At 37.1% G+C, this 24,260-nt stretch overlaps 1 protein-coding gene across 4 annotated transcripts in view; it reads left to right on the top strand.

The window, feature by feature from the left end:
* Window positions 1-24,260, top strand: part of ARMC8 (armadillo repeat containing 8) — a 106,528-nt gene that overhangs the window by 8,351 nt on the left and 73,917 nt on the right. For all 4 annotated transcript variants that reach the window (XM_079922179.1, XM_079922180.1, XM_079922178.1 and 1 more), the window contains exon 2: window positions 12,527-12,603. In XM_079922179.1, coding sequence (XP_079778305.1) covers window positions 12,527-12,603 — 77 coding nt within the window. The remainder of the gene's footprint in view (window positions 1-12,526; window positions 12,604-24,260) is intronic.

The raw sequence follows: 24,260 nt of genomic DNA, 5'->3' as shown, positions 1-24,260 counted from the left end.
AAGAAGTAGGCATTTGAATGCATCCTAGTGGATTTCCTGGGCTATCTTATCATTTTGGAAGGCATCTAAATGAACCTTTGCCAACCCAGAGAATACCTCAAGCTTTATAAAACTCCTCACAATCCTTGTCACTCTAATGTCCCATATTAGGTTCTTGCTCCCTTGGACTTCCAGATTCTGCTGTTTTGCACCATAAATCCTTACATGGTCCACTTACTCTGTCCAGAGGGATCTCTTCTTGGTCCTCAGTCTTCAGACATTCTTGTCTACATTGAAGAGTAAATGAATAGAATTTAATAGTGAGAAAGAAATCGTCTAGACCCAAATAGCTCTTTGTGATTTGTACCATACTTTAAAGGGATAAACATTGCAGTACCTGATTAGAAAGAAGCATGAATGCTAAATTGCGTCCAGTTCTTGAGACCACCTAAGCATCTTTATAACATGTTGATACGATATACAAGGGCTATAATAATATTTTATTACATTAAAAACTCACTACTGTGCTCTGGCTTTCCTATTATGAAAAAAAAATCCCCCTTTGGGTAAGTAAAGTTATGGAATCTTTGCCTGAAAGAAGCCTGCAGATAATCTTTAGTTTGTCCTTGTCTGTTTTTTATTGATGAAAACTGAGAACCAGAGACTGACCTGTCCACTGTCATATACTATTGTCTATGAAGTGTTGTAGTCAGATTTCCAAACACATAGAGGAAAAATTTGTGTGCACAGCCTTACATTTTAGAATTTTATTTTCAAACTTTATATGACTACTGATTTATTAGCTCTTTATTTTAAAATAAGTTCTCTTAACATGTGAAATCTGATTTTCAGTCTTAATTACTTATTGAGAGGTCAGGGCTGCTTCTTATCCAAGTAGATTAAGTTTAAAATTATATATTTCAGTATTTTCATAATTGTGTTTATGAGATTGAAACATTATATTCTAGGAATTTTGGTTGTCATAAGTATGTTACATTCTGCACTGATGGGACCCAGCCAAACTGAAGTGCCATTTTATAAACTTCCCAAAGTTGCTAGAGACTTCAGAAAAGCAGGGCTTTGGTGAATTTTGGGAGGAAGGATGCTGCAAACCTCTAGGATCACCTAAGAATGAATCCCATAATAATAAAAAAAAAATGTAAAGATAAAAATAGTTTAGGGCTTCCCTGGTGGTGCACTGGTTGAGAGTCCACCTGCCGATGCAGGGGACATGGGTTCGTGCCCCGGTCTGGGAAGATCCCACATGCCGCGGAGCGGCTGGGCCCGTGAGCCATGGCCGCTGAGCCTGCGCGTCTGGAGCCTGTGCTCCGCAACGGGAGAGGCCACGGCAGTGAGAGGCCCGTGTACCGCAAAAAAAAAAAAAAAAAAAAAAAAGTTTAAAAAATACTATGTGATGGGTCTGCAAAAATTGAATGAGAATCTGATTGAATCCTAATGGGGCCAGAAGTTTACTAGAATACAAAAAAGTAAAAGAAAGGAAAAATCAAAATATCCACAAAATTTGGGGTTTACTTAGGCATTTTCTTCTAATTTTTCTTCCTTTTGGAGGCAAGTAGGAATTTTTTAATACATAGGGAGGGCATGATAGCCATCTGCAAGGAAAAGGTCAGTCTTTGTTATATTATCCTTTTTTGTATTGTTCCAGAGGGAGGTAGGGTTTTTTTCCCCTCAAAGTTAGGAAAAAATTCTCTAGTTCCTGGACTTCAAATTGAATAATTGTGAATCTGTGAGTGATCTAAGCAGTACAGTTACTTGGCATTTCAGAAAATTGTCAAAGTGACAGTAGGAAGCATTTGTTTGGACTGAGAGTTGGAGGCATCAGAAAATCAAATTTTCGTTTCAAAATGTTTGGGATGGAGAAGAGGTTCTGGAGCTCCCAGCTGACTGGAATGTTAAGAGCTGTTTCAGTTAGTAGTTCTCAACTCTGCTAGACTCCACATCCCCTTCTTAAAACGTATTTTGAAGCACCTCCTTGGCTCTCCTGGAATGAAATTCATAGATAACTGCTCTTACATGTAAATTTTTAAGAGTTGGCATAATGCCTCAGCTGTGTTAAGGGAGAAAGAGCAGGAAACTAATTTATATTATTTAAATGAGTAAATACTCAGGTACTAGAAAGAAGTAATAAAATAGTGATATATTTACAAATAAGGGTAGTTTAACTGTAAATATGACTGCTGTAAGACAGTGATATAGGTATGATGTGATGGCTACTTAAATACAATAAGTGATACTGTTTTTGATGTGATTTTTTTGAAGTGAACAACTTTTGATAAAGTTCCTAACAACACAAAGTACACCCTTTCCTGTATTCATATGGGAGTTGCATTCTTGGAAAATGGTATAGTAAAATGATGCGAAACACATTTTTTGTTTATATGTAAAATGGAGTTAGAGTCTAGGCTCAGGCAATTAAAGTTTATTTTCCTACATGACTGCATAGTGGAAAGTCTTTTCGAGTATGGGCCTGTTGTCCCACTCACTGCAGGACATCTAGCATCCTTAGCCCTTGCCCACTAGATATCAGTAGCACCTATTGCCATTTTGACAACCCAAAATCACTTCCATAGATTTAAAGAATATATCTTAGGCAGTAGTGTCCCTGTTTAGAACTACTGTTTAGAACTACTGAGATGCTGAGTGTATGGTGTTCTCTGGGGGGGGATGTATTAGTACACTTCCCTCTTTCTCTCCTGCACTTCTCCCTCCCCGCAGCTTGTGCAGTGTATAGTAAAAGGAGATGGAAATAAAATGTGCTATTAAACATTTCCCCCCATAGCATGTATAGCCCTATAATATTCTATAACGTTTATTTATTATGTTTATTGCTTTTTATCTTTCTCCCCTTGCTGAAATGTAAGCCCTGCAAAGTTGGGCTTTTTTTGGTTCTTGCCTAGAACAGTGCCTGCATAGCTGTCTAAATATTTGTTGACTGAATTAAAGAGTACAGCTTTAGCTTTGTTTTGTATTCCCAAGTGTATACTGTATCACTATAATACTAAATTGCGTTTCTCAAACACACCACATTGCTTCAGAACTCTTTTGCGTGTGCTGTGCTCTCCGCCTAGAGTCCTTATCTTTTTTTTCCTCCCCATTTCACCTAGCAAAATAATACTAGTCTTTCAGATTAATCATCCTTGCTGCTTAGATACCACCTCCCATTCCACCCCTAACTTCAGTTAATTGTATCTTCAGCTTTCTTTTTATCTTGTGTTCACTTTTATGGTTACACTTATCCTGTGTTAGAAGTGACAACTGTAACTTACTTACCTATCTGTTTCCTTTCTGTGCTGTGAATGAGTTGAGGGTAAGGGACTCTATCTTAACTCTGTTACCAGCACCTAGTAAATTAAATATATTCACATGTTGAATTTCAGCATGAAATAGGTTTTAAACTGAAGCTTTATAGAGCTCAAACATTCTGTTTTTTGGGTTGTGCTCCTTTCATCTCTTCCCTAAACCAGGATTTTCCCTGACAATGCTGAATGATCAACATTATGAACAATTTTATCTTGAAGTTCCTAGTAGTTTGTGGAATAATTGACACATGAAATTTTGATTAATATGGCAACAACTAGTTTAAACATTCATTTCTCAGGGGTCAGAATTCCCCAGTGAGATTTGTAATATTCCAATTTCTAAAGAACATGTGAATTAAATGAGAAAATAGATATGAAAATACTTTGTAAACTGTAACATACTAAACAAGTGTCAGGTATTATAAAAATATTTGTATTCTGTCTACCTTTTCTTTCTGATTTGGTGTATGGGTACGAGAACACTATAAATTGATTATTCCTTGCAACTTCCCTGGCAGTACAGTGGTTAAGACTCTGCGCTTCCACTGCAGAGGGCGCAGGTTCGATCCCTGGTCAGGGAACCAAGATACCTCATGCCAAGATGCAGCCAAAAAAAAAAAAAAAAAAAAAATTACTCCTTGAACTATATATTGGTATTCGTAGCTGTGATTTTATATTGTCTGAGTCCATGGTTATACCTACAGTTATAATGCAAGTTAGTAATAAAAAGTGCACTAAGGATTACCTTACATATTTTTAACAGTTATTTTAAATCTCAAGTAATGAAAGTTTAGATTTCTAAGGTCAGCATTCAAATGCATATTTATTTCTTGCTAAGTACTTAGCTTGGTCTGAGAAAAAAGCTGCTATCGGGTGAGGAAAGGTATGTCTGAATAATTAGGCTTTAATCATGAATATGACTATAAATAACTGAGAAGAGCATTAGTACATTTGTTAAGGCAATTATATTTTTTATACAAAAATAGGCTTTTCCTGAAATCCGTGTTTATATGGTTCATTTACAGTTTATAGGGGTTTTTCTTGTGTGTTATCTCATTTGATCCACACTCTGAGCTATGTGGTAACGTTACCATTTTATACTTGAAGAAACAGTCTCAAAATATTATTTTTGCCCTATGTCACAAAGCTACCAAGTGGTAGAAGTAGGTTTCAAACCCATCTTCTGATCCCAAGTCATATATTCTTCTACCATTCAATGCCTGAATATGGTAGGATTAAAGAACATACTATTTTAATGAAATACACATAGAGCAAGATTTTAATGAAATAAAATAGTTTGATATTTTCTTATTTACACTTAAACCCTCACTCTTCATTGTCTAATAAACCCATTGTTTCACTTCAGGTTTTAGAACTTCAGTTGAACGAATTTACTTCTTCTATTCTTTGTGTTAAATCCCATTCGTGGCAAGTCTGGGACTTAATAATTTGGCATTCAGAACCTTTCCCGAAGAATTTTTTTCAAAAGGCAGGGTTTTAATTTACCCCAATCATGCGTAGTTTATTCAGAAGGGCAATTAGAGATTGTTCTGGTTTGCCTTTTCAGTATGTCTGACCAGTTTTCTGAGCTATCTCTAATTTATTAGAGATAAATTTTGTGCCACTAAAGAGGAATAAAAGGTAGGGCGAGCATATAAGCCCGGTTTGTCTCCAACACTCTTCATTTATGTGTTATTCTGTGACAAGTATTAGTAGTGCCCTCTTTCAGTCTTAAAATTATCCTGGTTTGGATGATAAATTTGAAGGTAGATTCATTGTCTGTTTATTGTTATGTAACAGATTACTTAGCTGCTTAAAACAACATTTATTATCTCACAGTTTCTGTAGGTCAGGAATTCAGATGTGGCTTAGCCCCAGAGTTCCTTGTGAGGTTGCAGTCAGGGTGTCAACAGGAGCCACGTTTCAAGGCTCAGTTGAGGGAGAATCCATTTCCAAGCTCACTCACAGGATTATTGGCAGGGTTTAGTTCCATGTGGGCTGTTGAAACGAGGGCCTCAGTCCCTTGCTGGCTCTTGGCCAGGGGCTCCCCTTAGTTCCATGCCATGTGGGGCTCTCCATAGGACAACTTACAACATGGAAGCTGGCTTTTGACTGAGGGAGGGAGGGAGAGACAGACAGACACAGACATGGCCACAGAGAGAGGGAGAGCTCTGCAGTGACATCCTATCACCTCCACTGCTTTCTGCTTGCTAGAATCAAGTCACTACAACCAGTCTTCACTCAAGGGGAGACATCACAAATGGTCACCCTACTAAAAGGGAAATTGCTTCCACATTAATAGTTCTCCACAGTGGAACGCAACTCATTACCTGTTTCTGTTTTCCTTCAAGAAGAAATTTGCTACAAGCTTCTCTTCCTTCTTTAATGTTTAGTACCTGTTCGTACATATATACATTCAGCTCTACTAAATTCTAAATACTAAGTCACAAATTTGGTGTATACAAACTTTCTGCTTGAAAGGATTCATGTACATTTTTACATAATATAATTTGGAGGGGTGCTATTAAGCATAAAAATGTAACAGTTTTTAATCTATACGTTTGTGGTGGCTTCTGCAGCTTTGAATGGGTACAGTAAGTTTAGAGCTAGGTTTCGAGGGCTTTCTAGGTCATTTGTTTGAAGCCTTGTGCCAAAAGGCAGAGGTCATAGTGTGACCCTGGCTAGCACTACTCTCCTTCATGGGCACAGACTGTACCCTGAGCTTTAGCTGGCTGCTTGGCACATTCACTGGATCGGTTGGGAGGATGGAGGATCACTGTGTGTACAAGCCCTTCCAGCTACCGGAAGCTACAGAGTAATTTAAAAGGGTATTAGTGTAATATTCCATTGTATATATGTGCCACATACAATGGAATATTACTCAGCCATAAAAAGAAACGAAATTGAGCTATTTGTAATGAGGTGGATAGACCTAGAGTCTGTCATACAGAGTGAAATAAGTCAGAAAGAGAAAGACAAATACCGTATGCTAACACATATATATGGAATTTAAGAAAAAAAATGTCATGAAGAACCTAGGGATAAGACAGGAATAAAGACACAGACCTACTAGAGAATGGACTTGAGGATATGGGGAGGGGGAAGGGTAAGCTGTGACAAAGCGAGAGAGAGGCATGGACATATATATACTACCAAACGTAGGGTAGATAGCTAGTGGGAAGCAGCCGAATAGCACAGGGAGATCAGCTTGGTACTTTGTGACCACCTGGAGGGGTGGGATAGGGAGGGTGGGAGGGAGGGAGACGCAAGAGGGAAGAGAGATGGGAACATATGTATATGTATAACTGATTCACTTTGTTATAAAGCAGAAACTAACACACCATTGTAAAGCAATTATACTCCAATAAAGATGTAAAAAAAAATCTTAAAAAAAAGAATAAATGAAAATATTTTCATCAAAAAAAAGAATAAAAAATAAATAAAAGGGCATTAGTGTTTTGAAGTGAGCATGAAGCCACGTCTTGAAAGAACAGATCATCAGACACTCTTTTAACCTTTTGGCCTCTGTGGGCAGGAGGGAGGAAGAAACTCCAGTGTTTGTCCTATTTCAGGGGTAAATTAGTGCCTAGATCAAACTGTCCCTCCCCAACATTCAGGATTAAGCTCTTTATCTCTGTTTACATCAACTACCACAGGAAGCCCAGGACTCTAGGGTCCTTCCTCATGCGCATGTGTCTCTGTCCATTTACTTTTCTATCCAGATCCCTTGCCTCTCTCCCGCTTCTTTCACTGGGTTTCTGTTATCCTCACCCTCTTGTCTGAACATTTCCTTCATCTTTTTGTTTAGACTGAAACCAGGCTTTTCACCTCTTGACACCCTTTTCCTCAGCTTTCTCCTGCAGTCTTCTCAGCTGTTGGCTCTTTTTCTTCCCATATCCCTCATATCTCTAGGCCTAGAAGTGGAGACAGAGAATTGCTCCTCATTGCTCTTTTCAGACCCCTCTCTTCCCTTTTCTCTAAACATTCCAGCTCTGAATCTCATCAGACTCTACCTTGTAGTCATCTATAGATCCCCTGGATCATTCCCCCTCATTTCTTTAAGATTTTAGCTCCTAGCTCATGTTCACTTTTTCTAGCACTATTTCTGTGATAATTTATGGAAATTTCATTACCTATGTAGACAATTTTTCTAAAACTCTAGACTTGCCCAATGATCATATCCTCTGTGTTCCCTTGAGGTGTTTGTCCACATGGTTATTTCCTAGACCTTGACGTTACCAATAACTAAAACCCCTTCATAATCTCTTCAGTTTTACAAATTCTGGTCACCACCTTCTGTCCTCCCAAACCACTCCTTCTACCCGAACACCTACAAGCCTTCGTCAATCCCCCTGTTACCTGCATTCCATTAATCCTACCGCTTTTTCATTGGTCTTCAATAGGCCTGTCATTATAATCTCAACTTTGCATATACCCTCAACTCAGCTGACCCATTCCTTTGGCTTTGTCATCCTTGCCTGGTGAAATTCCAGCTCTGGTTAAATCTAACTCTATTATTCATGTCTACTTCTGTATATTTTAATGTAGCTGGAGAAAAACACAGCCATGCTGACTGGTCTCATTTTAAATTCATAATCATGAACCTCAAGAAGGTTAGTGCTGCCTGGCAGTCCTGGTATATTTTCTGGCCCATGCTGTGTTTTATTCCTTCTGTTCTTCAGTCTTGCACCCAACCCCACAATTTTAACTTTCAGAAAATAGAGATAATCAGAGAGAATGTCCACAAGCTCTCATCACCGTATCCACCTAATTTATTGCCTCTGACTGTTGTACTTTACATGTTCTACTTGGTCAGTAAATCCACTTCCCTCTCAATTATTATGAACGTTGTTCCAGAAGTTCTCCCCCTACCCCAGTGCAGCATGTTTTTCTTTATCAAAACAAAACAAAAATTTCCGTCGATCAATAAGTATGCTTTAATTTATTCCGGCTTTAAAAAAAAAAAAAAGCTCTCCTGACTTCGCTTGTCCCTCTAGCTCTTACTCTCTTTCTTCACTCCCCTTTACAGTGAAACTCCTTGAAAGAGCTGTCTGTGTGTACTTTCTCTAATTCCTCTTTTCCCATTCTCTCTTAAACCCTTGCCAAGCAGGCTTTGACCCCACCACTCTGCCCACACTGTTGTTGTCAAGATCACTGATGACCTCCATGTTCCTAAGTCTAATGGTCAGGTCTTAGTTATTATCTTATGCTACACATCCGTAGCATTTGGCATATTTGATTACTCCCTCCTTGAAACCTTACCCTATCTGGCTTCTCAGATTTCCTCCCACCATACTGGCTGCTTGTTCAGATGCTCCAGAGTTCAGTCTTCAGGCCTTGCCTTATCATGGTTATTCCCTAAGTGAACTTATCCTGTGTATAATCTGTCAACTCCCTAATTTGTATCTCCCACCCACAACTCTCTCCTAAACTCTAGACATATTCAACTGCTAACTTGACATTCTCACTTGGGTGGCTAATAAAATTCTCAGTCCTAACATGTCCAAAACTGAACTTTTGATCTTCTCGCTCAAACCTGCATCTCCCACAGTCTTCCTCATCTCATTAACTGACAATTCAGTCTGACTTTCTAGGTGCTCAGGCAAAAACTTTAAGTGTAATCCTTGGCTCCTCTGTTCTTTCACACTCCACATCTACTCTGACAGCATATCCAGTTTGATAGTCATTTCAGCTTTAACATTTATCAGGAATCTGAGTGACTCTTACTACCTCCAGAACTCTTGCCCTAGTCCAGGCTTCCATCATCTCTCTGAAGTGACAGCATTTCTAATTATTGAATAGCCTCCTCCCTAGTCTCCCTGCTTTGTTCCCTAGCCCCCTCCACACATTTGTCTGTTTCTAAAGTTGCAACCAGAGCAGTCCTTTTAAAACAAGTCAGTCCATGTCTCTACTTTCTCAAAACTCTCTAATGGCTTCCCAACTCACACCATAAAAATAAAAATCCTTACAATGACCAACAAGGGTCTATACCAGTGTTGTCCAGTGGAAAAATAATGCCAACCACATATGTAATTAAAAATTTTCCAGCAACCATGCTATACAAGTAAAAAGAAAACATGAAATTAATTTCAATATATCTAATTTAAACCAGTATATCCAAATATTATTTCAACATGTAATCAGTGTAATGAATTATCAATGAAATTGTTTTACTTTTTTATATCAAGTCTTCAAAAATCTGATGTGTATTTTACACAATTTTGATACCAAATTTTGGTTGGAAATACTTGATTTGTATTTTGATTGGAAATACTTGATCAGTATTTAGGTTTCATGAAATTTACAGTTGAAAGTAAATTTACATACTTAAATAATTCACAACATTCTTAGAAGTTTTCTAATAACAGAATCCAGTATTGGTTTTTAAATTTTAATTTTAATTAAAGTTTAAAAATTTTAAATTCAGTTTCTAGGCACATTTCAGATGCCCAACAGCCATATGAGACTAGTGGCTATCATATTGGACACCGCAGCTCTTTACCATCTGGCCACTCTTCTCTGACCTCATCTCCTACTGTTTTCTCCTTTGCTCATTCTGCTCCAGCTGTAATGACCTCCTGTTCTTTGATCCCAGCAGACACTTAACATTTCAGAGCCTTTGCATTTGTTGTTCTCTTTGCTTAAAAAGCTTTGCTCCCAGGTAGCTGCATGACTTACTCCTTGACCTTTTTCAGATCTTTGCTCAAGTGTCACCTTTTAAAGAAATTATCTCTGACCAACTTATTTAATATCTGCACCAATTGCCTTCTCTCTCAAAGTCTTATATTTCAGGCTGCCTTTTGAAAGACGAGAGAAGAGGGCTGAAAGGGGAGAGACTGATCTACAAAGGAAAGCAGTGAAATATGAGAAGTGTCCCATACAAACAACTAAGTAAATTTGTTAAGCAAAAACATAAGAGTAAAATCAGATTGAACAAGTGACTATATCCTCTCAGCTTGCTGCTACGTAGGCAGCTCAGAGGATCATTTTTTGTACATAGGACTGACCCCTTTATAGATGTAAGCTCCTTAAGTGCACTGTTCTGCCTTCACATCCTCTTGTATTTTCTTTGGCACCTAGCATAGAACTTTGACCAAAAGGCAATCTGAACACTTCAATTATTGGCTGCCCATTGATTAGCCTTTTGTGTTTTATATTCTGTGGTTGCCTTTCTACCTTCCTCCCTTCTTTTTCAGTGCCAGCAACTGGTATACTTGCTGATGGTATTTGTGTGTTGGCTTCACATGCCTTATGGCTGTGGTTGTGACCCTGATTCTTTCCTTGTCTGTTCTCATGTACTCTTATTCATTTTCCAAAACCAACTCCTAAGAAATCTTCACTATGTATTCTTCTGTTTTATATTCTAGTAGGGAATATAAACATGTAAACACAGTTACAATAGAATATGAATTCTTGAGGGGAGGGACCATGCCTTACTTTTTTTTTTGGCCTTTAATGCCTTCCTCAGTGCCTTGCGTATAGTAGGTACGCAGTGCTTGTTAAATTGAATGAACCAGGCATAGAGCAATAGAGTTGCTATTAATGGGAGAAGTTTATGTTGTTTAAAATAAGGTCTTAAACCCAAGTACCTTTTTAAAAACCACATTGAGAGGCAAGAGATGTAGAGCTGTGGGAGAGTGTGTGGAGAGAAACAGTAAAATCAAAATCTTTCCTTACATAGGAGGGAGTCTAAGAGTCTGAAGTTCTCAGAACTTACCATGTTGGAAAGTCAGGAAAGCACATGTGCTCAAATGGAGTGAGAAGACATATCTGTTTGTATTATAGGAATACTGTTTTCTGTTTTACCCTGGATTTTGCTCTTGTGTATATTGTTTCTTGATATATTTGTACAGTTGTTTGCATCCCTACTTAACATTTGACAGTCTGACATCTGGGTAAAGATCAGCCCTCATTTGTTAACCAGGGGATTGAGAGAGATAATTAAGAGTCCTTCTAACTCTGTGATTCTGTTATTTTGAGGAAACCAGACCCCGTTAGCAAGTACTTAATGGTACCCTATTAGGCACAAGAATTTTCATCAGTTTGGCTTATTTGCTGCCAGTTTGTTCTTTAGAAATGGAGTATGTATTAAAAGTGGGTACTTGAGTTGCCTACAAGGGTATTTTGGTTGCAAGCTCATAATGTGAAAATACACTTTGATTTTGGATTAGCTATATTGTCAGGAAATTTGAGTTTATAGAATTTTTTCCTGAGTTATTTTTGGAGATTCAGAATTTTAAGCTGGCACTGTGTCTTAGCAGTTAACTCTTTTCTGATCAGGGGTTCTGGGTAAACTGGAAAAGTATTTCTTCCTCTCTATAATAATTTATTGCTAATGGGTCATAGTACATGAGCAGCATATTCCAGCAGGCATCAGGAAGAAACAGCAAGGGACAAAAATTCTTTTTTTCTGGTTCTTAAACATGTTCTTTGTTTTAAATAATGTTAAGTATTGAAAATTAAATATAAAAAATAAGTATGCCCCCCAAATAAGTATTACAAGAAATAACATAATAGTGCAAACCCCAAAATACAAATAAAAGGAGGTAAGTGTCTCCCCTGCTCTTCATATTCTAGCTCTCCCTCGTCTGCCCAGCTTTAGCCAGTTCAGACTGGGTAGCTCTTTTGGACCTGATAAATCATCCTAATTCTTAATTTTTTTTCCCTCACAGAAAGTGTGACAACTCCTTTATATTCGTTTTTATTTTTTGCATATGTCTGCTTCCTAGCAGTATAGCTCTCCTCTGCATCACTCTGAGAGTCTTCCTCTTGCACCAAGACTGCCCTTCATAAACTGTTCATGAAGTCCTTACCCTTTTTTCCTTGCTGAGAATCAGATTTTCCCTCCCTTTAGTGGATATAAACAGAAGCAACATTCCCATGTTTTTTTCGTGTGTAGGTGACATCCAACAGTTAATTAAGAAACTTAGCTTGCTTCTCAATACTTAACGCCCAGTTCTTCCATCGGCAGAGCTTGCAGGGCTCACTGCAAAGGTCCCACTGTCTAGTCATGTTTTTAGTGAGAACCGGGTATCTCTTTCTTCCCCATCTTATGTTTTATCTTGTCACAAGATTTTCTCAGATAGATTTAATATAATAAGTATTTATAAAAATTCTAATGCTTCTACCGTAAGTTAGATTATATAGCTGTTTGATGTTATGGGTGATACTGTGAATTTGTGATTTGCACGGCTTCAGATGTCATAATTTTTCCCCCCACTTTCTAGGAAGTAACAGCTAGCAGTCGCCACTATGTTGACAGGCTATTTGACCCTGATCCCCAGAAAGTTCTACAAGGTGTCATGTAAGTAGTATGTATTTAAGAGTCTATCAAAAAGTCTTGTTTGTTTCATGTTTGAATCTGTCAAGTATTATAATTCTGAAAATGCAGGGTTGTAACTTTTTTCTTCTGTTTTGGAAAGACCCCTTGACATTCATGACTTTAATATGGTACTATAAAGAATCGTCCGTTGGATAGTTAACTGACATGGTTAGCTTCATTTTTTGTAGAATACTTGTTTTACATTTTAAAAAATGTTTACTTTGGAGAATGCTTTTGTGACTTCAATATCTAGCAAAAGTAAGAGAGTAAAACTGATTATCTTTGATAATCGGAAAGGGGGTGGGAGAATAGGTCACCAGGGTTTTGGGCTTCTTGTTTTGCTTTGTTTTTGGTTAACTCATTGACTGTCTTTAAGGTTTGAATTTCCTAGTGATGTTCTAAATACAAGAATTTAGAAAGCACTCATTAGAAAATTTAAACTTTTTTTTCCCACATTTTAAATAAACTCTTGATAACCTAAATGCCCTTCTTTTCTCCACAATTGCCTCATGTTTAATGAGAGGAAATATTTTTAAGCAACATACCTGAGGTGATTATTCTTAAAAAAAAAAAAAAAGTGGGACAAGTGCAATAAGATTGAAAATGATTGAAAGATGAATTCTCTCTCCTAAGAGCAGATTTTCATGCTCTTATCACATTACTTGTAAGAAAGAAGGTCTAGCCTAAGGCGACTGACTCATAGGGTTGGAAACACGGAGCACCCACAGGGCTGAGCTGTGTCCTGGGGAAGGAGGACCCAAAAAAGGTCAGGATGAGATACATTTGGGATAGCAGTGAGGGCACAAATGAGTCCCTTTCTTCTTAACCCTGTTAGTGTTATCAGCAAGATAACATCTTTAGTTTAACTCTTGCTCAACCATGGCAAGGCTAGGATGCGTCCCACTTCCAAAAAAAAAAAGCTCTATAGCAGGGACGTCTTGAGAGTGTGTATTTGTAAAGTAGAGGCAAGATAAGTAAGGCTGCTTGACTCTTCAAATTGAGCTAGAAGGGAAGGTGAGGAGCTGGATGGAGATCCACCTGGGAAACTCGACACCTTCTCTTCACATCTTCTCAGTTTACAGAAACAGGAGATGATATTTCTTGTTTCCTCATTATGTTAACTTTGCCTTTGTCCCCTTAACTGGGAGACTATAATGATTTAATCAGCGCCTTTAAGTCTAGTTTGATTAATACCAGGAAAAGTGGTATTAAATCTGTCTCTTAAATAAATCAGTTTGGGTTGTACCTACACACACAAATTAGTGGAAGAGATAGGTTTAATTTGACATTCTTTCTTAGACAGGCAGACACTCCCCCACACAAAGCTAGACACAGCTTTGTATATTGCTAATCCTAGATATCACTTAAGATTCCTCAATAAATAGTTCCGCTGGAAATGTCAGACTCATTAAGTATTCAGTAAATGATACAAGATGATGTTATTGTTGTTGTTGTTTTCATTATTACTGCTTCTGTGGCAGTTTAGGAGAAAAGCTAAATTTCTCAGTCAAGGATTCTGCGTGAAAGACTTGTATCTTGAGTCATATCTGATGTGAGTAGCTGATTCAAGTGTTGTCACTGTTAGAAATTTCTCATTTACCAAAAACACTGCAGCTTTTTTAAAGGTGATTAAATATCAAATAAGGCATAAAAAACACTGGGAAGGGTTTCCCTGGTGGCGCAGTGGTTGAGAATCCGCCTGCCGATGCAGGGGACACGGGTTCGTGCCCCAGTCCGGGAAGATCCCACATGCCACGGTCCGGGAAGATCCCACATGCCGCGGAGCGGCTGGGCCCGTGAGCCATGGCCGTTGAGCCTGCGCGTCCGGAGCCTGTGCTCCACAATGGGAGAGGCCACAACAGTGAGAGACCCGCTACTGCAAAAAAAAAAAAAAAAACCACTGGGAAGAGTGTATTATTTCAAACTAGCTATGGTATAGTTTGATAGACTTAGTGCCTCTTAAAAAATTATCAAGTCTAAGACACTTAGCTGTCAGCTAAGAAGATAAGAAAGGTTTGTGTGGAGGGATAGTGGAGTGGAAAGAGCATGGGCTTTCAAGTTGGACAACGGTAGGTTGGATACCTGGTTCTGATACTTCCTAGTAGAGTCCTTTCCTAGTACAGTGCTTGGGCAGGTTATTTGATTTCTTTGAGCGTCAACTTTATCATCTGTAAAGAGAGAGTAATACTGCCCATCTTGCCAAGTGGTTAAGAATTAAGACAAATATAGCATTCAGTGCCTGGTATGTTGTGGATACCCACAAATTGGTACTTAAATGGTTAGTAGTTATTGACCCTAATTTAAAACAACTTCAAAAATAAGGTGATTCTTTTCAAAGAAGAGAAAGAAAAACTAAAAAAATGTCAGAGATAAAACAATTCCCACCGAAGGAGAAGAAGAGGGAGAGGAGCTAGAATTCTTGATTCAGACAAGAAAATCTGAGTGATAACACGTTCCAGTAAATGTGATTGCTACTTAAAATACTAAAATCTATTTAGAGTTTGAAACGGACAGATCACCCAAAATCTTTTCACTTTATGGCCTTCTGGGGGCGTGTGTAGTATGATTTGATAAAGCTTTCTTTACCGCAGAGAGAAAAAATTATCCTTTCTGACTTAATTCTTTCCTGAATTTTGTTACTGTCTGAAGATTAATTGTACGTAGTCAATTGAATGAAAAATGAGTTAAATTTTTAACATTTACTTTTAAGTAACCTTGTCTAATACAAGAATAATACAATATTGATAGAGGAAAAGGGGGAGCCAAAATGATGTTTAGGAAAAGAGAATTGACCAATTCTTTCCTTTTATTTAATACACATTACACAGCCACCGTTGAGTCAGTCATACAGAGACCATTACTAGACCAAAAGAGGCAGGTAGAAGGAAGGTGGCCACAGAGTGTAAACAACCAAAGGTAGCCTTCTGGTTTTAGGGAAGGAAAAGACAGAGGCTGAAGTAACCAGCTTTGAATCCAAAATATCCAATTCGAAGGACATAAAAAAGAATTGATGACTAGCTTTAGCTATGAGACAACCAGAGCTCTATCGTTTTTCTAGCAATATTAGTCTGATTTTTCACTAGCAGGAAAAACAAAATCGAAGAAATTAAAGATGAATAATAACTTTTCATCAAGGCCTCTAACTAATCTACTCAGCTGAGTTAGAGCCATAGACCTATGCATAAATATAGGGAACTTCTTTGTAGATAACCCATGTTGTGAAGGACTGTTTTACCTAGTCAGTGAGTATGCCTTTGAAGAATACTATTAAACATCAGAACTGCTTAAGTTTAATTGTTAAAGAATGAGGAGTTATACTAGAGACAACTTTTTTGTTTATAGTACAATATTTAGCATAAATTTGAATGGTCCTATTATACTAAAGGTTTGAAAACAGAATTAGGTCCTGAAAAGCAAGGTTTCAGATGTGTAACTGAGTAGTTAATGGAGTAAGATAGGAGTCAGATATGAGCAGAGAGAACAGGGCAATCAGCTGTGTAGGTCATAAACTACAGCCTTTGCAACTACAACAGAGAGTAGGTACATCAGATAAACTATACCGTATTGCAAATTTTCAGCTTCCTCTAGTGTGGTGATCTGCGTGTGACTTTAAAAAAACAATTATAGGATGTTTTTGGTGAAGTTACCCTGGTATTAGCTCAACCATGTTAAATTTCATAGTTGCAGAAGAATAACTGTTGAAATGTTTTTGTAGACCTTGAGTTAAAGCTGCTTAAATATTGTGCTTTTTTTAACATACCTAAATTAGAGCACCTGAATCTGGTTTTGACGTTAGTGATTCTCCGTGGCCTTACGTTGATATTCCCTATGTTGAAAGGCAAAAGATGATACAAGCAAATGTGGCTGGCTTTGTAGTTTCAAAGTTGAATCAAACTAGAAAACTAGATTGGCTCTTTCTGGTAAACTAAGGCAGGCAGTTGTGGATACTGTAGAACTGTGTGGTTTTCACCAAGTATCAATTTTTAAGAAGTGTCTTCTGAAGTATTTTAATATACTGATGAAATAAGTTCATTTTGGTGATGGTTTTGGTACTTCATTCTCTGGTTCCAAGCAAATATGTACCTCTGGTTTCAGTAGAATATAGGCACTTTCCATTTTCTTGCATGTCCTAAAGATAATGAGCTCCTATAAAATGAAGCCTCTGGCTTTTGGAAATTTTAAATTAAGGATAAGTTTTAGGCTAATTCAAAAGAAATGTCCTGTTAGTTACTTTCAGAAGTGTTACAGGTAAACATAAGTGAAGATGACCTTAATACCAAATGAAATGGAGTGATTCTGAGAGTTACTTGTTTAAAACTTTGTATTCTGAGACAGGTTAGTCTGGTTAAAAGGGTAGCAAGATTTTCCAGAAATTGTTAGATCAGATTGACATAGTTTTGTGTACAGATATATAAGCTGTTTATATATGTATGTGATACTAACTTTGAACATCAAAAATAGCTGAATATTTGTATGCATATCTGTATATATATCTTTTCATATTTATAAGCCACTTAACTGTATGCTTCCATATTCATAATGTTCTAACACATTTCTGATGTTCTTTGGAATGATTACATATATTAAAAATATTTATTAATGTACTGTAAAAATATTTTACATTTATTAGTGCAGTTATTACATTGCACTTTTCATTTTTGGAGAATGTAAGGTGATTTGTAATCAGCTGATAACTCTGATAAAACAGAGTTAAGTACAACTCCTAAACTAGTGTTTATAAAAATCGGAACTGTATCTGACGCTACCCTACATTCCAGAAATCTACACCTCAGGGTAATTTGTTGATAAGAATGAACTAAATTACTGTCAATTCTCAGTTCTGTTCAATTTATACATATAGTAGGTGCACAATAATTGCCTAAGTTGACTTGAAATGAAGTTCACTGTAAATCTCTCAAGTACCTGCTGAATCAAAGCCTTATGTTAAAAGTAACTTTAGTTTGAATAATAGATCATCATTATCTACTTCTTTTAAAATTGGCAATTCACATATGATGATGGTGATTTTGATTGGAATATGAATAATCTCATTCCTTAACCATGCTGGATATTAGAAACTTATTGTACTTGGATGTTTGGATGTTACATTTTCCAAAAAGAACATCATAATAATTATTATTACAGGGTCAGAGCAGTGATTAAGTTTGTAATTTTCCAAGTCCAAATAATTTTGTTAAGTTGTTTACCCTGTTGCCTTATTATAGCTACCCACAAATACGTATTTCTTCCTTATGTCTTATGAAAAGTGAGTTTTCATAAGTAGGTCAGACGTTAGACTGTACTTTTCCATATCTATTGTACTCTTTGGCTACTTCATGCTAATTAGACCAAGAATGAATGTGTAGTATTCCAAATAAGAGCTGCTTCAGGTAAGTGAAGAGTCATACTGGTTCAAAATGAAAATGACATCATTGATCTTTAGCTTCTGGCCCCAGCCTTCAATGACTTTAAAGATAATTTTCTATTTTTAGATGATAATTAGGTTTTCAGTTAAAATTTATGGTGTCTTGACTGTTTAGGAATAATATGCTCATACCTGATTGACTTAGACTTTGTTTCTCCAACAGGTCTAGGTTCCAATTATTATTTTTTTTACTTTTCCTACTATTTTAATGACAAAGTGTGGTGTTTACTTTCTCTCTTGGTTTTGATCACAAATCATAATACTCTGATTTAGACATATGCTGTAGTAGGCACTGCACATCTCGTTTTTATATTCAAGACCTTTTTCTCTACCACACTAAAAATTAAACTCCTTCAGAGCAAAGAAAGGAAGTAGAAAGGTTAACCTCCATGTAAAAGTGGGTGCATTTTGAGTCCATTTATTACTGGGCAAATTTAAGGTTCTAGCTAGATTTTAGCCGAAAATGTTCTCTGCCAAATGCATTTTTGTAACATCTTAATATCGACTCCTCTATTCCCATCCTCAAGGAGTAGACTATCCCCAAGGCTTACATTTTAGCTTTTCTACCCAGATATTCGTATCTCATCTCAAAGATAATTCAGTATGTATAAATTCAAGATAGATCCTTGTCTTGCTAAGGGATTTATTCTCCAAACTTCCTAGTGTTCTCTGCACCCAGGCACCCAGACTTGAAGTAGTCACTCAAGACATGTCACATATCACATTTCCTGTACCTGTCAAACCTATCAAATCATCTTGTTAACTGCTTCCTTAAAATGTCCTCTCTATTAATGGTTCCTATGCTGCTACTTAGTCTCATATAACCAGATACCTGGATGGATTGAGTAGTTTTTTAAACAAACATTTATTGAGTGCCTATCAGGTGCTAGGTAGGCATTGTGCTAGTATGGGAGTATATAAGAGTGAATAATTAGTCACTGCTCTGGGAGATCCAAAAGTCTAATGCAGGAGTCAGATAACTAAAGAGACAGTTCACTGTAGTTTGATTAGTGAATACTGTGATAATGATAAGTACAGAGGGTCTTGGGACCACAGAGGAAGGGCATCAGCCGTTTAGTTGCCTCTCAACTCTAGAATTATCTGTATTCCAGTCCATTCCACATTCAGCTTATCTTCCATTGTCATTGCTTCCTTCATGTCCTTTTTCTGATCAAAAACATGATTTCTCCTTAATCCATCCCCCTTTAGTTTGTCTCTTCTCCCTTTCACTTTCCTAACTTTGTTCCATGCTTAATGTTCCACCTTAAAAGGAACCTTCTTTTCAATCTTGGCTCCTGGTACTGCCCCAGAAGTATGCCATATTCATTTCCAGTATGGTTCCTTTTGCCCTCCTCATCCACTTATTCAAATCCTAGCCATTTTCTAAGGTCTATCTTAGTTCCTACCATTGCTTCAAAACCTGTGAAGCTTGTCTTATCATCTACTTTTCTCAGCCCTATAAGCACACTGTTTATAATATACACTGGCTTACATTGTTAGTGTTATTTTTGTCATCTCAAAAAGATTGTAAACTCTTCAGATCAGACATCTCATTATGTGATGCTTTTGTATCCTTCATAGAGCCTAGCACAGTGCTGAGCTCAAAAAGTAATTGTTGAATTTCAGTAGTATGTTAGTAGGGCATTCCACCCCCTCCAATATTAAGGATTGATAGACATGAGATTGAGATTATATATTTCTTTGATCTACTGGGAAAAGGATGTCTTTGCCTAAAAGATATGCTTTTATTTTGCATAAAAATGTAAATTGAAAGACAGGAGGAAAAAGGAAATTCATTTACTAAATTCTTTTGTCTTTTCTCTGAATGCCTGATATCACTGGAGGTAATGGAAAAAACACTTGGCATAAGGGACATGGGTTGAGACTGGCTCTGTCATTTATTATGGAGCTTTGAGAAGAGCCCAAACCCAAGTCTTAGCTTCCTCATCTGTAAAATGGGGTTAATATTACTCAAGATTGTGGTGAAGATTAAATAATGGGTATGGAATGCTTTGTGAACTTCAAAGCAATGTGTAAACCCTGCCTAGTTTTGTTGTGCTCCCATCTTGATAGTTGTGAGTTTGTATTTTACAAAAATACGGATTTCTATATGGTATGTTTTGTGATCCATTGATAGTAACTTCTCTGATATTTCCAGGTCAGACTGGTTTCTTGCCTCTGAAGAGGAGACAGACTTCTTTCCTAAAAAAGTAATGAGTATGTTATGATACAGGCCACTAGGAGGGATACCTAACCCAGACTTGGGAGTTGTCAGGGCATGCTTCCTGGAGGATGACACTGACATAGAAGCTCAGACCTGAAAGATGAGTAAAATTGGCCAGGGAATGATATAAGGGAGGGAATAATAAGGAAATGAAAGAGAGAGAAAATAGCTACACTCTGGGAACTGAAAGAAGCTTCATTTGGCTGGCTCTGAAATTGAATCTTACCCTGTACTTAGATCTGCTAAAAATGAGTATATGTATTCATTATTGTCTCTTTCGATTTTAACTCTTTCATAGAAATGATCTTCTGGTACAACTGAATAGAATTTATTTGCAGGGCGTTAACATCTCTTCCTTGTCTAGTATAGATATATTTTACTTATTAGAGCCAGAGCAAGAATTGTTTTCTTTAAGCATTGGTCCATTTTATTAATTGTGTTCTCTTTAGCCTGCGATTACTCTATAACTACCAGCTGCCTCCTTCGTGTCCTTTTTGCAAACTATTAGGAGAACTGGAAAGTTGGTTTTGGAGTTTTTGTTTGCTTTTGTCTATAAAAACATTTACTCTGGCATGGCTTGAGGTATTTGGGTTGTGTTTATAAGGTGGGGACACCTCATTTCTGCTTCGTTTAGGAAGAATGGGGAGAAATCTGAGAAAATGTTAGGGTTGGGAATTCCAGAATAGAGAGAACCTCCAGAATGGCACCTGGCATAAATAAACCCTCAGTAGATAGACAGCTACTGGACAAATGAATGTACTGTGTTGGTATAGGCAGAACACATTAAGAGAAAAGAAGAAGATGAAAGAAGACGACAGACTGCTAGGTTAGGGTCTATAAGCTGACAATTGGGAAGCAGGTCTCTAAGAAAACAGCAGACATCCATAAGGAGGCAGGAGCTTAGATGTACAATTTATCATCAACTATGCTTTGCTCAGGGAAGCTTCAGTATCACATAATTTTATAATCATGTATCAGAACTTGGTTAAAACCTTAGTAAACTTCATTCAGCTTAGTCCTCATAAACAAAAAATACTCCTGCTGATCCCCTATAAACCATATGGAAGATCTGAGGGATATTTACAGAGAGAGAGGTAAGGACCTGAAAAATAGACCACCCTCAAGCACTGAGCTGAAGGAAGAAGACTAACAGGTACAGTGTTTGGCTCAAGACTTGTGAAAATGCTATTCAAAAATTTGTGGGGAGAATCAGCTTTCAGCAGACCACTATGTCATAGCAGCATTTTTCTGTAATAATTGAAGAAGGTAATTAAGGAGAGGGGTATTATAATTATTGTTACCAGGGTTTTCAATGCCAGTGAAATTGGTTGGTACTGGAAACACAAGCTGACGATAACATTTAGTCACTGATTTTCTTAATAACTCCCCCCCACCCCCACTTTCTACTCGTGTTTTTCTATAAGATCATGGTTTGCCAGTTACAGAACTTTTTCAGAATTGTAACTTTCATGGTCAGCAAAAAATTCCTGTATACTGTAGAGCTCTGCTGCCTAAAAGAGAAGTCAAAGAGATCTCAGTAAGTAATTAGGGGAATGTATTTTGGAATATGAAAAAAAGATAATTTATAATGTTTCAATATGTAAGTGCTTAGGGGTGACCATGTTAGAAAACTTAATGAGGTATGAACGCAAGAGCAGAAACTATGGACTGATGTCGGTATGGTATTGATGACCCATATACCATGAGTGCCACTGATCTGATTTTCCAAAGTGAAATAACTTTTAATGAAAAGTATAGTCTCGAGCAGAAGCTAGAAGAACTACAATCCTGCAGCCTGTGGAACAAAAACCATATTCACAGAAAGATAGACAAGATGAAAAGGCAGAGGGCTATGTACCAGATGAAAGAAAAAGATAAAACCCCAGAAAAACAACTAAATGAAGTGGAGATAAGCAACCTTCCAGAAAAAGAATTCAGAATAATGATAGTGAAGATGATCCAGGACCTCAGAAAAAGAATGGAGGCAAAGATCGAGAAGATGCAAGAAATGTTTAACAAAGACGTAGAAGAATTAAAGAACAAACACACAGAAATAAACAATACAATAACTGAAATGAAAACTACACTAGAAGAAATCAATAGCAGAATAACTGAGGCAGAAGAACAGATAAGTGACCTGAAAGAATGGTGAAATTCACTGCTGAGGAGCAGAGTAAAGAAAAAAGAATGAAAAGAAATGAAGACAGCCTAAGAGACCTCTGGGACAACATTAAATGCAACAGCATTCGCATTACAGGGGTCCCAGAAGAAGAGAGGAAGAAAGGACCCGAGAAAATATTTGAAGAGATTATAGTCAAAAACTTCCTTAACATGGGAAAGGAAATAGCCACCCAAGTCCAGGAAGTGCAGAGAGTCCCATACAGGATAAACCCAAGGAGAAACATGCCGAGACACATAGTAATCAAATTGGCAAAAATTAAAGACGAAAAAGTATTGAAAGCAGCAAGGGAAAAATGACAAATAACATACAAGGGAACTCCCATAAGGTTAACAGCTGATTTCTCAGCAGAAACTCTACAAGCCAGAAGGGAGTGGCATGGCATATTTAAAGTGATGAGAGGGAAGAACCTACAACCAAGATTACTCTACCTGGCAAGGATCTCATTCAGATTCGATGGAGAAATCAAAAGCTTTACAGACAAGCAAAAGCTGAGAGAATTCAGCACCACCAAACCAGCTCTACAACAAATGCTAAAGGAACTTCTCTAAGTGGGAAACACAAGAGAAGAAAAGGACCTACAAAAAACAAACCCAAAACAATTAAGAAAATGGTAATAGGGACATACAAATCGATAATTACCTTAAACATGAATGGATTAAATGCTCCAACCAAAAGACACAGGCTCGCTGAATGGATACAAAAACAAGACCCATATATATGCTGTCTACAAGAGACCCACTTCAGACCTAGGGACACATACAGATTGAAAGTGAGGGGATGGAAAAAGATATTCCATGCAAATGGAAATCAAAAGAAAGCTGAAGTAGCAATACTCATATCAGATAAAATAAACTTTAAAATAAAGAATGTTACAACACACAAGGAAGGACAGTACATAATGATCAAGGGATCAATCCAAGGAGAAGATACAACAATTATAAATATATATATGCACCCAACATAGGAGCACCTCAATACATAAGGCAACTGCTAGCAGCTATAAAAGAGGAAATCGACAGTAACACAGTAATAGTGGGGGACTTTAACACCTCACTTACACCAATGGACAGGTCATCCAAAATGAAAATAAATAAGGAAACAGAAGCTTTAAATGACACAATAGACCAGATAGAGTTATTTGATATTTATAGGAGATTCCATCCAAAAACAGCAGATTACACTTTATTCTCAAGTGCGCACGGAACATTCTCCAGGATAGATCACACCTTGGGTCACAAATTAAGCCTCAGTAAATTTAAGAAAATTGAAATCATATCAAGCATCTTTTCTGACCACAACGCTATGAGATTAGAAATCACTTACAGGGAAAAAACCATCAAAAACAAAAACACATGGAGGCTAAACAATATGTTACTAAATAACCAAGAGATCACTGAAGAAATCAAAAAATACCCAGAGACAAATGACAATAAAAACACGACAATCCAAAACCTATGGGATGCAGCAAGAGCAGTTCTAAGAAGGAAGTTTATAGCTATACAATCCTACCTCAAGAAACAACAAACATCTCAAATAAACAATCTAACCTTACACCTAAAAGAACTAGAGAAAGAAGAATAAACAAAACCCAAAGTTAGTAGAAGAAAAGAAATCATAAAGAACAAAGCAGAAATAAATGAAATAGAAACAAAGACAACAATAGCAAAGATTAGTAAAACTAAAAGCTGGTTCTTTGAGAAGATAAACAAAATTGATAAACCATTAGCCAGACTCATCAAGAAAAAGAGGGAGAAGACTCAAATCAATAAAATTAGAAACGAAAAAGGAGAAGTTACAATGGACACCAC

The sequence above is a fragment of the Stenella coeruleoalba genome, assembly GCF_951394435.1.
Source record: "Stenella coeruleoalba genome assembly, chromosome: 5".
Taxonomy (NCBI): Eukaryota; Metazoa; Chordata; class Mammalia; order Artiodactyla; family Delphinidae; genus Stenella; species Stenella coeruleoalba.
The sequence above is the reverse complement of the archived record's forward strand: the minus strand, read 5'-3'. Positions and strand labels throughout refer to the sequence as shown.